Source organism: Quercus suber, unplaced genomic scaffold (assembly GCF_002906115.3).
Source record: "Quercus suber isolate HL8 unplaced genomic scaffold, Cork oak 2.0 scaffold_76, whole genome shotgun sequence".
NCBI classification, from domain to species: domain Eukaryota; kingdom Viridiplantae; phylum Streptophyta; class Magnoliopsida; order Fagales; family Fagaceae; genus Quercus; species Quercus suber.
The window spans coordinates 694,787-709,655 of record NW_027069541.1 but is presented as its reverse complement, the minus strand read 5'-3'; the positions used below and the strand labels follow the sequence as shown (position 1 = coordinate 709,655).

Here is a 14,869-nt window from a genome sequence, read left to right as displayed (position 1 = left end):
CCTCCAAATTTATTATATAACGAGTTTGAATTTAATCATTTAAAATTTACATGGGTTGTTAGTTTGATCCTAAAACTTTCAATTTAGTTATTTTGGTATGATCAATTCACTGTTTTTGTCAACATCCCTTACATTTTGCAATTAAATAAATAGAATGGTGCCATTTTTTTACTCTCTCCTTGACGGCCACTACTAGCCAAAACCCCCCAAAAAATCCCATTGGGGTTTCAAATTTTAAGACAAAATCAAATCATTTAAAGCTTTTGGCTGTACATAAGAGAATTTGTCAACTTTCAAAGCCAAAACATGAGGGCCAAAGTCATCTATAGGAATTTCCCTTCCCCAAGATATTCACTTTTTGAAGCAACCCAATGCTTATACAATTGATTTTAATTTGTTGACTATTCACTTGGGATTCCCTGCCTTTTCCACCTATGTTAGGTTTTGCTCAATTTTATTGACTAATAACACCTTGATTTGTTGTAGTTGATTGGATCGCAACATGGTTACCTGGGCCACAGGTTTCTCTCCGTGAAATTTGATTTAAACAAGATCTAGATGCAGTCAATTTCATTTCGGGGATTATAATAGAAGTTTGTTTTAGGTAAAAAGGTAGGAGTGAGTGATCAGTCTATGAAAAACCTTACTTAGGCTTGACCATAGCTATGGCTATTGGCTGAGAAATCAATACCTGAGAGGCCGAGACAAGGGATAAGGGACTACAAACCCTCCCTCAGATGGTCTCAACCATAGTTTGATCCCAACCCCACCAAGATTCTAATAACATCAACAAGCGGACATAAACAACATTAGACCTCGAGAATTCGAATTCAATTAATCCCAAATCCCAACCAAAACATATAAGAGCAAAGATGGAAACGCATTGGAGAGGACAACCACCTCAAAAAGTGCTGTTCATTATGGCACGTGCTGTTCTTTGGGCCTTCAGCTTATTCATTTGGCTGCCATTGCCAGTTTTTTTGGGACCAGAACATTATTGTCCTTTTGTTTTTGGGGGGGGGGGGGGGGGGGGGGGGGGGGGGGGGGAGGGGGGGGGGGATTGGGGGAGGAGGAGGAGGGTGAGAGGACAACAGTGAATGACCTTTGGCTAAATATTTACACTCATTTATATCCATTATTTCACACACATATTCACAAATCACAATTGATGTAAGAATATCTACATTTTAATACATAAAACATAAAAGTGAATGCGAAAAAAGATATATGAAAGTGTGGACGTAAGAGAATCAAAACCCCTATATTTTTTCAGTGTACTTTTTGGTTGCACCAAATTTATCATACCTCATCCATCCTTTTTGCTAAACTAGAAGGGAAACACCAGAAAAACAAACCCACAGAAAGACTAAAACAACAACTAACCAGAACAAACGAAAACCAGAGGAAAAGAAAGAAAAAAAGAAACATAGAGAATGACCCAACAAACTTAAGAAACTATAATGGGAAGTTAGCCCTTAAGTTTTGAAGGCCTCATTTAGCCAAGCAATCAGCAGTTTTATTTCTAAACCTTGGAGACCAAGTGAAGCAGAACTTGACATCAAGTTTACTCTCGACTAACTCACAGACATCATCCACAGTCTGAACCACTTCCCAGATTAGAGACTTCTGAGAGACTTCAATACAATCAAGGATCCCCTTTGCATCACCTTCAACAATAACTGGGAAAAACCTTCAGCAATTGCAAACTCTTCTACACTTTTCAAAGCTGAAGCCACAGCTACTTCAGCAGAGCCATGCTAGACCACACTCACCTTTATGATTAAGAACAACAACAGCCAAGCAGGCTTTGCACAAAACCCAGGCAGAATCAACATTTATTTTTAATCATTGGTGAGTAGCAGCAGCTCATCAGTCAAACAGCCTGCACTATCCCTCAACTCCATTCCTTGAGAATACATAGCAACAACTTGTAGAAATTCTGAGTGGACTAGCTTCTGATTTTACTTGACCTCTTTCAAACACCACAACATTACTGGTTCTCCATAACTTCAATGGTCATTGCAACAATCAATACAAATTTCTTTTGATATCATTACAACTCTAGTCATTAAACTTTTTTTGTGTGACTGGCTGTATGGGTTTAATTTGATTTCATTCACTTTTTTGCAATCTATTTCTATTTGGTTCTTGGAAAACAAAGGAAAATTTATACCTTTTTTTTTTTGGGATTAATTTATATTTGAGGGCATACTTGAATACCTACACTTGAATGTGGAGTGCGGATGGCTTTGTCTGATTTTCCAGTTGGCAATGTGTGGGAGAGTTCTCCACCTAAAAGGCTTGAATTGAGTGATGATTTGATCCCCAACCCAAGCTCGACTGACAAGTGATCACCCCTGGAACAACCTAGTCTTTGACTCCTTTGGCATAGCACTACTTTGTGTACCAGTGGATTATAGTCAAATGCCATCCATCCTTGATGATAGTATAACTTATGAGATTGTGAGTTGATCTGTTTGAGCGTGTCACTAACATTGCATAAGCAAAAGAAATAGTACTACTTTCAATCCATCTAGATCAAATTGCAGGACTAGAATATAGTTTTGTGAACTGGGAAAAACTAACCGTTTAATATACATGACCTTGGAACTTGATGGAACAAAGCTTTTGGAGTTGTATGCATGTAGAATCAAAAGAATGTCTTTACATGGATTTGAGAATGGTAAGCAGGTTATTATGGAAGGGATCTGAGATGTGCTCAAGAAGGTTCTGTACAGGACCCTTACCAGTCAAAGCTGCTTGTGTGTAAAAGCCTAACCAAGCAACCATAGCTAAGCGCCCATTTTTTATTTCTTTCACCTTCAGCTCCTCAAAAGCTACAGGATCATGTGAGAGGTTCAAGGGATCAAAAAGTGCTCCTCCTGGATAATTGATATCACCTGGCAAGTAAATGCCAAGAGGCTCCAATGCCTCAATCCCACAAAATCTTGCATATTCTGGTCCAACCTATTTATGAAAAATATCCAACAAAGAAATAGATACCCATCTTTAGAAACTATTATAGTGTCAATAAAGCACATTATTTGTTAAACTTTAATAATTCAGTTTGGAACAGACTTATTGGCTCTCCATCTCTTCAAGTACATTTCAGTTTCTGCTTTAGTTACAATTTGCACAGAAATTAATGAAGAAAAAGGCTCGTAAACAAGCAGCCTGAGGCTTTGGAGGAAGCCCCATCTCAGACAATCCATCACAAACAACAATTTCACCTCTAAATTTGTTAATTGAACTCCTTACATTGGCACAAAGCCACAAAGTAGAATGCATGATTGTGGAAGGATATGATTGGAGATAGTCTTATGAGAATACAGAAAGAAAAAGAATGCAAAACAGTTATTGGCTCTCCATCTCTTCAAACCATCTACCTAGGACAAAGTCCGGGGTACAATTTCAGTTTCTGCTTTAGTGACAATTCGCATAGAAAGAAATGAAGAATAAGGCTCATGAACAAGCAGCCTGAAGCTTTGGAGGAAGCCCCATCTCAGACAATCCATCATGAACTCAATTTCACCTCTAAAATTGATAATTGCACTCCTTACATGGGCACAAAGCCACGAAGTAGAATGAATGATTATGGGAGCATAAAATTGGTGATAGTCTTATGAGAATACAGAAAGAAAAAATGCAAAATACAGTTGTTACCATCAGGAGTGCTTGGCAAATAGCGATGACAATCACTCCTTGGCCTCCAGCCAAGTGGAGTCCTGGGATGCCGAGGTAGTCGAGAGTATCTCCCTGGTGAAATTGAAGAAGTGAAGAAAAAGAAATCATTAATGCCTCTTGTTATTATTAAGATTATATTCACAGAAGTGTAGAATCAACTTATGATTATAGTGAGGGTGAACTCAAAAGGTCAATAGCACAAATAGATGAGAAAAAATCCGAGTGAATAGTTATTATGCTGCATTAAAAATATTAATAAGAAGAAGGATGACATATCAGTTTCAGTCAAATTTTTATTTTTTAAAATCCAGACATTTTAATAATCTTCAGTTTGCCAAATTTGGAGAGAGGATGACGTAGAAGTGTAATTTATTATTCATTTTAAAGTTAGAAGTGTAATTTAATAAGAAGCTTGATTTCAAAATATTTCTCAATTCTCACTCATCATGGAAATATATTAATGTGTTTCCACAAACAACATTTATCACCTTAGTTTCCATTGAAAAGATCCACACTATAAATTTGCATCTCATAAATAGAACTCTTAGATCACATAGAACATAGCAAGAGCCCAACAGCCCCATAATGCATCAGAGTTCAAATATTTGCTATTCTAGCTTCAATGCTATATTTCTTAAGGTTTAGTAGGACTGAGTAGTCCAAATCTGGAAGTAAAGCTTTAAAAACATGCCTTGCAGAAGAAATCTGTTTCCTTAATATGTTCATATCCAATTCTCTAATTCTTCATCTTAACATCTTTTAATTCTCAAATTTTTGTTTGACATCAACTTAGGTTAAAATTAGGAAAATTAAATAAGTTCTCGGTTTCCAAATTTAGTCCAAACTGTTTCTGTTAAATAATAGTCCAAAATCTGGTTCCTGGATAGACAATCACTTTTATATCACCATCATGTTTATTGTACACCTAAATAGTACTCACATCAAGCTATAAATAATATATGGGCCCTACGTAGATATTACCTTAGAGTCTCAGACAGTATGCAGACATGTTGATTGATCCTAGCCGTCCTATTAATTAATAAACATTGAATTTTCCCCAAAAAATCTATACAAACAGCATTCACAAGTCATAAAACATTGTGTGCCCTGTTAATGTTAGAAGTTTCAACAATTGATAACCTAAATATTACTATCAGAGCACTAACTTGATTACCTATCTAGTTAAAAATAACAGAAACCAACAAGCTGATAACTTATATATTATTGTCCGAGCACTAATAACTAACTATATATCAGGAACCAGTAAAAATTGCTTTGCAAAACATTAAAACCACAACCCCTCCCCCTTCTAGAAATCGCCCCAACTGATCTTGTTATATGGCTGTAAAATATCCGTAATTTCAATCCAATGAGCAATCAGATCATCAGAGAGATGCTCATTAGCCATAGATTGAGATGTGCCCATAAGACAAGTCGTGATCTCTTTAAGCATATGAAAAGCCCATAGTCAAAGAGTATCTACTTCAAAGTTGAATGTGCAAACTAATGGATAATATAGCACATAAATTACTAGGAAGAGAGTGAACAAATAGGAACATATCCCCGGATGATGATATATACACTCAGGCAGAAAATTACCTGAAGCTTTGAATAGCCAACTCGCCACCAGACGGGCTCAACAAAGTGAAAGGCTCCTAATATGTCTAATACTTCTGGAACCAGAACACCAAGTGATGCAAGCATAGCCCAACGTGCATGCAGTATCTCAAAGCTGTATACAGATTAAAGTAATCATTTGGAAAATTAAACATAAGACTCAACAAACTTTGTTGACTATGCAACCCATAGTTGACATTCTTAACGCAATGGAAGCCATATTTGACTGACGGTCATAGTAAGCAAAGCAAACCAAATTGGAATAAATAATCATTGTATTTTCATAGAGTTGTCATGTAAAGTGCAAGAGTGTTGGGAATTCATTTACTCAAAGTCATAGCATAATATTTACGACAATAGTCAAATAGTTGGATAGCTAATGTTCACAACATATAGCAGAGTCTTTGTCTGACTGCACAACTCATCACCCCCTAATCTTAGTCCAAAGTTGAAAACTCTGTCATTTTGCATATGACTAAGTAGTTGGATAGTTAATGACTACATTACAATTTTTTGAATTGGTCATTAGACACGCGCATAATAGGTCTTGAACCCATGACCTCACACCTTGCTCTATTGTGGCCAACCCTAACTCGTCTATTAAAGACCATAGCCAACCCCACAAATTTTAGGACTAAGGCTTGGTTGTTGTTGTTGTTGTTGTTGTTGTTATCTTATCCCAATGCACAAAACTTTGATATTTTGCATCCAAATTAATATAATAAGGGAACATCAGGAAAACTTTGACATTTTGAATCCAAATACCAACACTTCAGAGGGAATTGTAGGGCTATATCAACTGTGGAAATAACAATTCAAAGGATTAGGTTATTACTAAACAGGCATTATTGAGGCAGCAATGGTCATAAGTGAAAATCATAACGTACTTAAAATATTTCTGGAAAGCCACAGGATCCTTGCCCAGACCTGCAACATCAAAGCCGTAATCCCCAGGTAGTTCACCAGTTAAATATTTAGGATAGTCATATGAAAGTGGACCGAGCCAGCGAGGGCGTTCTTCTCCATACCACATGCTATAACATCAGAGAAGAAAGTGAACATATAACTCATGATAAGTACAATCAACAGTAACTCAGACCATGTAGATACATATTTGAATATGTAATGTCTTCAGGTACTTGCATATCTGCCACCCTCTTATAACACTAATATGATCTAATCACAGCTCATTTGCAGTATTGCATCATTGCATGTAGCAGATAAGTGTTACGCACTTAAGCTATTAAACCGACAAAACCTGATAGCAGAAATTTTTCCCACACCTACATTTTTTTTTTTTTCAATAAAAATTTTCTACAGCCCTACTTGTTTTTGAATATGGTAAATATAATTGTTCTATATCATTAAATTCATAAAAAAGAATCAGAATATCTGCACTGCACGACGTGAAAATCTTTCATTGGTAATTGTAGGTATACCAACCTAGTGCTTCTTGCTTATAGTACAGCGGGTATGGCTTTACTAATTTTCACAGAAGATAATTCAATTTATCGAAGGAAAAAAAGTTGCCAGGTTACTAAGACAACATAAAGTGCAAGTTTATTTGCCTTATTTAAGAACATCAACCTGACCATGTCAATGAATGACACATTTAATGTATCAGTCCAATTGATTGTAAGTGGTAACCATAGAAAGTGCTAAAAAATCCCAAAACTGGGCAAATGAAGTTGAAGAAAAACACATTAAACTTAATTCACTAATAAGAAAACAGGATGATACAAAAACATGAGTCTCTGAAACTCACCACAAAAATCTAATAAAAGCCGAAAGTCCAAAGCCTCACAGTCCAAAACTTTCAGGGGAAAAAAGAACAAGATTTAACAATGCTATGAAGAGAATTCACAATGACACAAACCAAATAACCAAATCATGGACTAAATTGAAAGGTTTCCTGGAGAACCAATGAGATTATAGAGCATTTAACAGAAATTTTACGATTGCATAAACTCCCGCTTCAACAAGTGTAAATGCAAAGATTGATAGAATAAATTAGGATGCATTCATAATAGAATGACTAGATTTCTTACTAGTTGGTTAGAACAAAATAGGATATTACTACAATATGTAGGTCATGGTTTTGTAGAAAAACATGTACTACTGTGGCTTTGTAATACCATGGGCTTCTTCTTCTTCTTCTTCTTTTCTCTCTCTCTCTCTCTCTCTCTCTCTCTCAATGTGGTATCAGAACCACAATCTTTGTTCCTCATCAACCTTCATTGTCACTTCTTCCATTGCATAAGAGCCCACACCCAAGATATTATGGGGATCTCATCTATACCTAGACTCCTTATATCTGCATACAGGTCCTCCCAAAATCATTGTTTCAGCATCACACACACCCTTGCGCATCGTCTTAGTCCCAATCATGCACTTCCTGCTCTAAACACACCTTCCACATCTCACATGTGCTTAGAACCCTCACGTGCTATTTTCTTCCCGCGAATGATCCTAATCTAGTATCTGACTTCCATAGTCCTTGCTACACAATACAAATGTTGAAGATGCACACAGTCGTACTCTTGTGCCAGAGCTCTTCCTGGTTTTTCAAATCATGCACTTCACGGGCTTCTTCCTCCTCAATAATGATAGTTTTCAAGGGTTTTTGGTGGGTCCTAATTCATTGGATGGGCATTGAAGATTTTCCTTCCAAACTAGGCTTCCAACTTGTGATTTGAGGGGATGTTAGTGTTTTGTAGCATACCATGGGTTACCGAGTGGCTGTGTAAGGTTACCAAACTAAGCCTAATTTGTTCCTACATATTCCTACATTGACTTCATTGTAAGTTGTAACAGTAACACACTTCAATATAGTAAAGATATCACCGCTAAGAGCTTTTTAATGTGAAGAGCAAGCCGTAAGGCCGAACCATGTTCATTCTTCTCCTATTTCCTCTCTCTCTCTTTTAAGAAAGACTACAACTTTGCTCATGCAGAATTAGTATATTTATAGCGTGGAGGTACCGTGGAAAACATGTTCTCTTACTCTAATTTGCATCAACAACCCCACAACTAGATTTCTTTGAATTTCATGTTGTACAAAACTTTCAACACCTTTTGGTTTTCTCTTTTCATTTATTTTATTAAATTATCAATATATAACTAAACAGGAACCATTTTTGTCAACGAGTGCTTTTACAGTGTATAATCGCTTACCGGGAATTACCTCTCTTTTCTTGCTTTCTCAGACAAAGTCTTAAACTTGGAGGAATTTTGAACAGCAAACTTCTTCCTCTCCTCCATTCTTCTTTGAAGCGACTCTCCAAGTGGGCTATTAGCTATGGCTTTCACAGCGGTGAAAGGAATCGCCGAGAATATTAGAACTCCCGCAAGCTTCAAAAAGAAGAAACCCAAGTAAAATAGAAAGACAGAATAACATGAAAACCCTCCGAGAGAGAGAGAAAAAAAATTTAAAAAAAAGTATGGACGAGACGGACCTCTTGCCATGAAGCTGTGCAGAGTGAACGAGACTTGGGGTTGGGGATGAGGTGGGTTTGATGTTTTGGGACGAAGACCTTCGAGCGGAGATTGGGATGAGAGCCTTGAAAGAAAGAGGAAGAAGAAGATGAAATTATTGAACAAGGTTGAAACAGAGCCATGGGACTTGTCTGCGATTTGCGTGGACTGGAGGTGCTTCTTCATCCTTTTGCTTTTTGGGGTGGGCTCCCCTCCAGTCCAAAATTCTCCCATTCGCTCCCGTTTTAATCCCGATGCCAGACACGTGGCAAATGAAAAATCTAACGGTGAAAAACAAAGCCACCTCGAAATGTAATTTATTGCTTTGTTCAAACACCTTTCAGCTACCTCCGTTGCAAATCCTCAGCCCATACATCACTGCCCTTGGTAGCATATGGCAAGAAGCCATCGGAAATAGTGCTAGAAACCTTGGAGTTACGGGCGTCATTCCGAAAAGCTCTTGGTGTTACATCTCTTTTGCAAGTAAAAAAAAAAAATTCTCAAGAAAATCACGTGGAAACTTCCGATTCTTTTCTGGGTTATCTCCATTTTTGCACAAATCCACAAAAACTCCATATGGGTCTAGCCAATTCTCATTCAATACTTGAAAACCCTATTTCACCATCTGGGTTTTGCTCCAATCCTCTTCCAAACATCAAAAATCTTAATGAATTTCACCAAAATTCACTTCTTAGGTTTTGGATCTCTTAGATCTAGGCATAACTTTGGTGGGTTTTGCTCCATTTCACTTCAAAGTAATCAAACCCAGCATCTATTCTATTTTTTACAACAAATTATCCAAATAAAAGATATTGCCTCTTTGACTGTGTCAATACAATACCTTATCTCATAGAAGTTTTAACTTGGCCTCCTTGTTGTTTCATTCCCCTTTGGGACGTTGATTAGCTGGTGTTGAAGAATCTGCATATAATCATGCAGTATAGAATCTATAGAATAATCCATCTTGACTATTTGTGAAGGATGCAACAGTCGTGTTTCTAGGTAGAATTTCAGATGGCTTCGCTGCCAAGGACGGTGGTGTATGGGCTGTGGGTTTGCAAGGGAGATCGCTGAAGGTGTGGGTAAAATTGAAATAAAATACATTTCAAGGTGGCTTTGTTTTTCACCATTAGATTTTTCATTTGCCACGTGTCTTGCATCCGGATTAAAACGGGAGAGAACGGCAGAATTTTGGACTGGAGGGGAGCCGGCCCCTTGGTTTTTTAGCCGTTGCAAATTTATTTTGCACCGTAAAAATAAAAAATAAAATAAATAAATAAAAAAGCACACAGAGACAACTTTTTTTCACTGGGCTTTCTTACTTGATCTTTCGCATTCCCACCCACCACTCTGTTTCAGATTTAAGGGAGTTATGAAAATCAATACAAAGCCTTTTTTTTTTTTGGGTAACTGCGGGGGTTAAAACCTACGAGCTAAAGGGCACATAGGTTCCCAGGTGCCACTACGCTACACAGCCAGTGGCAATACAAAGCCTTTTGGATTTTTATAATTTAAAGTTTTTTAATTCTTTCTTTAACCTAATATCGAAGTTATTTTTAGCTTTAAGGACCCCTTAAAAAGCTCTTTAGCTAAATTGTCAAACGTTTGACAAATTTTTGCTAAGAAATCTTTAGAGTTCTTAAAGCACTTTTTATAGTGCTAAAATACATCCATAACATATACTTATTAATAATATGCAAAATCATCAATTAGATTCATCATCTAGGGCAGATGGACGATCGAACGAATCTTGCAATAAAGAATATAATACGGAGTAAAGACACCGGTGTGATATCAACTAAAGGCCCTCCGATGATGAAATTAGTCATCTGGAGTAAAGTAATAATAAAAAGAAAATATTCTAGTAAGATGATAAGTATTTTTCGAATCTTCTCTTATCTTTAGTAGTTCAATTTTATAACCTTTTTCTGAGTTAACCATTAAAGACATAATGTGATTAATGGTCACTTTACTGACTTCTTAACATTTATTCGTTTGTTGTCTCTTGTTGGTTATTTAAGGGTTATTAATGCTCATTGATATTGTAATTGTTCATCCATGATTAATGGAAGATGATTATTATCGTGCATATCACTTACCAATACAATTAGGGCATGTTTGGTAGACTGTAATAAACACTGTAATGTAATAGATATTCCTATGCCATAACTATTCGGTTGTTCAGTTATGTTTTTATTACAATGAATAGTTATTCATTATGAATAGCTATTTTTCAAAATGAGGAATAACTATTCCTTATCAAAAGTACTGAATATCTATTCCTTCACCTTATATAATAACATTTTTTTTTTAAAATTTTCTAAAAAGCCATTAGTTGCCACATCTTCAAAAGGAAAGAAAATAAATTGTTCTTATTGTTAGTTATTCCTTATCAAAAGTACTGAATATCTATTCCTTCACCTTATATAATAACATTTTTTTTTTAAATTTCCTAAAAAGCCATTAGTTGCCACATCTTCAAAAGGAAAGAAAATAAATTGTTCTTATTGTTAGTTATTAGCTCTATTTTGAACACCCTAAAATATGTGTATTTTAGGAAATTTGACTTAAAAATGATTTAATTATACATTCTTTTTATACTCTACTAAATTGTGGATGCATATTCAAAATTTTATTACTAAATGGTCACTAAACTAATGAACAGTAATATTTATTACATTCCAACTTAATGTATTTCTTGTAATTCTTATTCATATTCTCATGTAATAATCATTACAGTGTACCACAATCAAATAAGGGATAGAGAATAGTTTCTCACAATCAAATTTCGAAATTTTTCGTTACTAAAGTATCAAACTGACTCTTTTTTATTTAATTTTATTTTTAGTATTAAATTTCAAAAAAAATTCCTTGAAAATAATTGTTAAGACAATTTTGAGATTATAAAGTTGATAAATAAATTAAAAATGTTATGTACAAAATATTTTTACAACAATTTTTAATTGATAGGTTGTTACTTGCGGACAAAAATAATAATTTATGTGGTAATAACATCTTACTACCTAGGATTTGTTGTAAAAATATTGTTAACATGTCAATTATCTTAATACCCCCTCCCCCCCCCCCTCCCCCCACAAGCTAGTCATAACAGAATAATTATTCATATGGTTACAAATTTAGAAAAACACAAAAATCATTTAAGTGCAATAACTGCGCCAATGCTAGAAATAGTTAATGCAAAAAATAGTGAACAATTTTTATGACAAAATAGTGAAAAGTTTTAATTAATGCAAAAAACAGATTTTATGAATGCAGTAAGCAGATTTGAATATACAGTAAATATGATGTGCAGAGAGAAAATTTCATAAATGTAGAAACAGATTTTATCAATGCAGAAAAATATATTCGATTATTGTGAAATTCAAACATGAAAAAGCATTCAGATTTGGCGTTTAAATTTAGAAAACACAATTTCACTAGGTGTTTTATGAGAAAACAATGAACAATTTTTTAAATAGTAAACAAAAAATAATTTATGCAAAAAAGAGAGCGAACAATTTCTTAAATAATGCTGAACAGAAAATAATTTTATGTAAAATCGTAGAAATAGTTTATACAGAAAATAGTGAACAATTTTTATGAGAAAACAATGAACAATTTTAATCAATGTAGAAATTAAATTCATATTTCGAAATTAAAATCTTTATATCTTACAATGCTTCTATTTAAATAAACAAAAACATAGAAAAGCTACTTATTTTTATCCTTATGTTTATTTGTCAATTATGCTCAAGCAAAAAAAACAAAAACAAAAAAAAAAAAATTTACACAGTACTCGAGTTTGTTAAACTCGAGTACTGTAGAAAAAAAAATTTCTGTATTTTTTTTATAAAAGGTACTTGAGCCTAGTATACTCGAGTATTGTTTTGCGTGGTACTCGAGTTTACCAAGCTCAAGTACTACTTAATTTTTTTAATCGCCAATTTCCAGCTTAGCAGCCACGGTGGAACTATAAAATAGGGTACTCGAGTTCACCAAACTCGAGTACTTGAAAAAGTGGTAGATTCCTGTTTATTTCCGAAACAGTGTTTTTTTGCCAAATATTTCAAAAATTGATGGTAAAGGGCATTTTGGCCCTGAAATGGAGTTAGGAAAATCAATACAAAGCCTTGGATCTTATAATATAAAGTTTATTTATTTATTTATTTATTTTTTTGAGAAGCTTTTTAAAATCTTTCTTTAACCTAATATTAAAGTCATTTTTAGGTTTAAGGACCCTTTAAAAAGCTCTTTAGCTAAATTGTCAAATGTCTGACAAATTTTTGATAAGAAATCTTTAGAGTTCTTAAGCACTTTTTATAGTGCTAAAATACATCCATAACGTATACTTATTGATAAAATGCAAAATCGTCAATTAGATTCATCATCTAGGGCAGATGGACGATCGAACAAATCTTGTAATAAAGAATAGTAATACGGAGTAAAGACACTGATATGATGTCAACCAAAGACCCTCTGATAATGAAATTAGTCATCTAGAGTAAAGCAATAATAAGAAGAAAATATTCTAGTAAGATGATAAGTATTTTTCGGATCTTCTCTTATCTTTAGTAATTCAGTTTTATAACCTTTATTTGAGTTAACCGTTAGAGACATAATGTGATTAATGGTCACTTTACTGACTTCTTAACATTTATTCATTTGTTGTCTCTTATTGGTTATTTAAGGGTAGGGGTGGCAATTTTTACCCATATCCATGAATCCACCCATTACCCACCTTATTTGGATAAGTCTTAACCCAACCCATTTCAATATTTGGGTTAAATGGGTAAGACCCATTTGGTTATTTAATTAGATGGGTCTAAATGGATATATCCACTAATACCCACTAAACCCATCTAAAATTTAAATAAACAACATAAAATCTAAATTTATAGAAAATGACCAAAATACTCTTGAAACCTAATAAATGACCAAGATACTCCTAAAATCTAAAAAATTACCAAAATACCTCCAAAACCCAAAAAATGAGCAAAATACCCCCCAAAACCTAAGAAAATTACCAAAATACCCCAAAAACCTAAAAATTACCAAAATACCTCCAAAACCAATAAAATGACCAAAATACCCTTGAAACTCAAAAAATGACTAAAATACCCTGAAAACCCAACAAATGACCAAAATACCTCTAAAACCTAAAAAATGAACAAAATACCCCCAAAACCTAAAAATTACCAACATACCCCCAAAACTCAAGAAAATGACCAAAATACCCCAAAAACCTAAAAATTACCAGAAAATGACCAAAATACCACTGAAACCTAAAAATGACCAAAATACCCTCAAAATTAAAAAATGACCAAAATGACCCCGAAACCCAAAAAATGGACCAAAATACCCCCAAAACCTAAAAAAGAACAAAATACCCCCAAAATCTAAAAATGACCAAAATACCCCCCAAAACCCAAAATATGACCAAAATACCCCTAAAACCCAAAAAATGACCAAAATACCCCCAAAACATAAAAATTACAAAAATATCCCAAAAACCCAAAAAATGACCAAAATACCCCCGAAACCTAAAAATGACTAAAATACCCTCAAAACCCAAAAAATGACCAAAATGCCCTCAAAACCCAAAAAATGACCAAAATACCCCAAAAACCTAAAAAATGAACAAAATACTCCCAAAACCTAAAAATTACCAAAATACCTCCAAAACCCAAAAAATGACCAAAATACCCCCGAAACTTAAAAATGACCAAAATACCCTCAAAACCCAAAAAATACCAAAATACCTCTAAAACCTATAAAATGACTAAAATACCCCCGAAACCTAAAAAATGACCAAAATACCTCCAAAACCTAATAATTACCAAAATACCCCTAAAACCTAAAAATGACCAAAAAATGACCACAATACCCCCCAAAACCTAAAAATGACCAAAATACCCCCAAAACCCAAAAAATGACTAAATACCCCCGAAACCCAAAAAATACCAAAATACCTATGAAACCTATAAAATGACTAAAATACCCCCGAAACATGAAAAAATTACCAAATTCCCCCGTAACCTAAAAAAAGACAACAATAACTCCGAAACGCATCAAATAACCAAAAAACCCCCTAAAC

The 14,869-nt window shown here is 34.5% G+C and overlaps 1 protein-coding gene across 5 annotated transcripts; it reads right to left on the bottom strand.

The window, feature by feature from the left end:
- Positions 1–1,242: 1,242 nt before the first annotated feature.
- On the bottom strand, positions 1,243–9,988 carry LOC112029989 (chlorophyll a-b binding protein 7, chloroplastic). Of its 5 annotated transcripts, none has more exons than XR_010628979.1 (7): positions 8,757–9,987; positions 8,486–8,652; positions 6,189–6,335; positions 5,284–5,416; positions 3,664–3,756; positions 1,588–2,967; positions 1,243–1,551 (listed from the first exon to the last, which is right to left on the bottom strand). XR_010628979.1 is itself a non-coding variant. In XM_024062669.2 (6 exons), exons 1-6 carry the CDS (start codon positions 8,916–8,918, stop codon positions 2,665–2,667), a joined length of 1,005 nt encoding a protein of 334 aa, XP_023918437.2. In that variant the 5' UTR covers positions 8,919–9,987; the 3' UTR covers positions 1,243–2,664. The 5 variants fall into 5 exon arrangements, 2 of the variants coding, with proteins under 2 accessions (XP_023918437.2, XP_065629585.1); XR_010628980.1 differs by having other exon boundaries at positions 1,243–2,489; positions 2,587–2,967; XR_002884812.2 differs by having other exon boundaries at positions 1,243–2,473; positions 2,587–2,967.
- Positions 9,989–14,869: the final 4,881 nt, after the last annotated feature.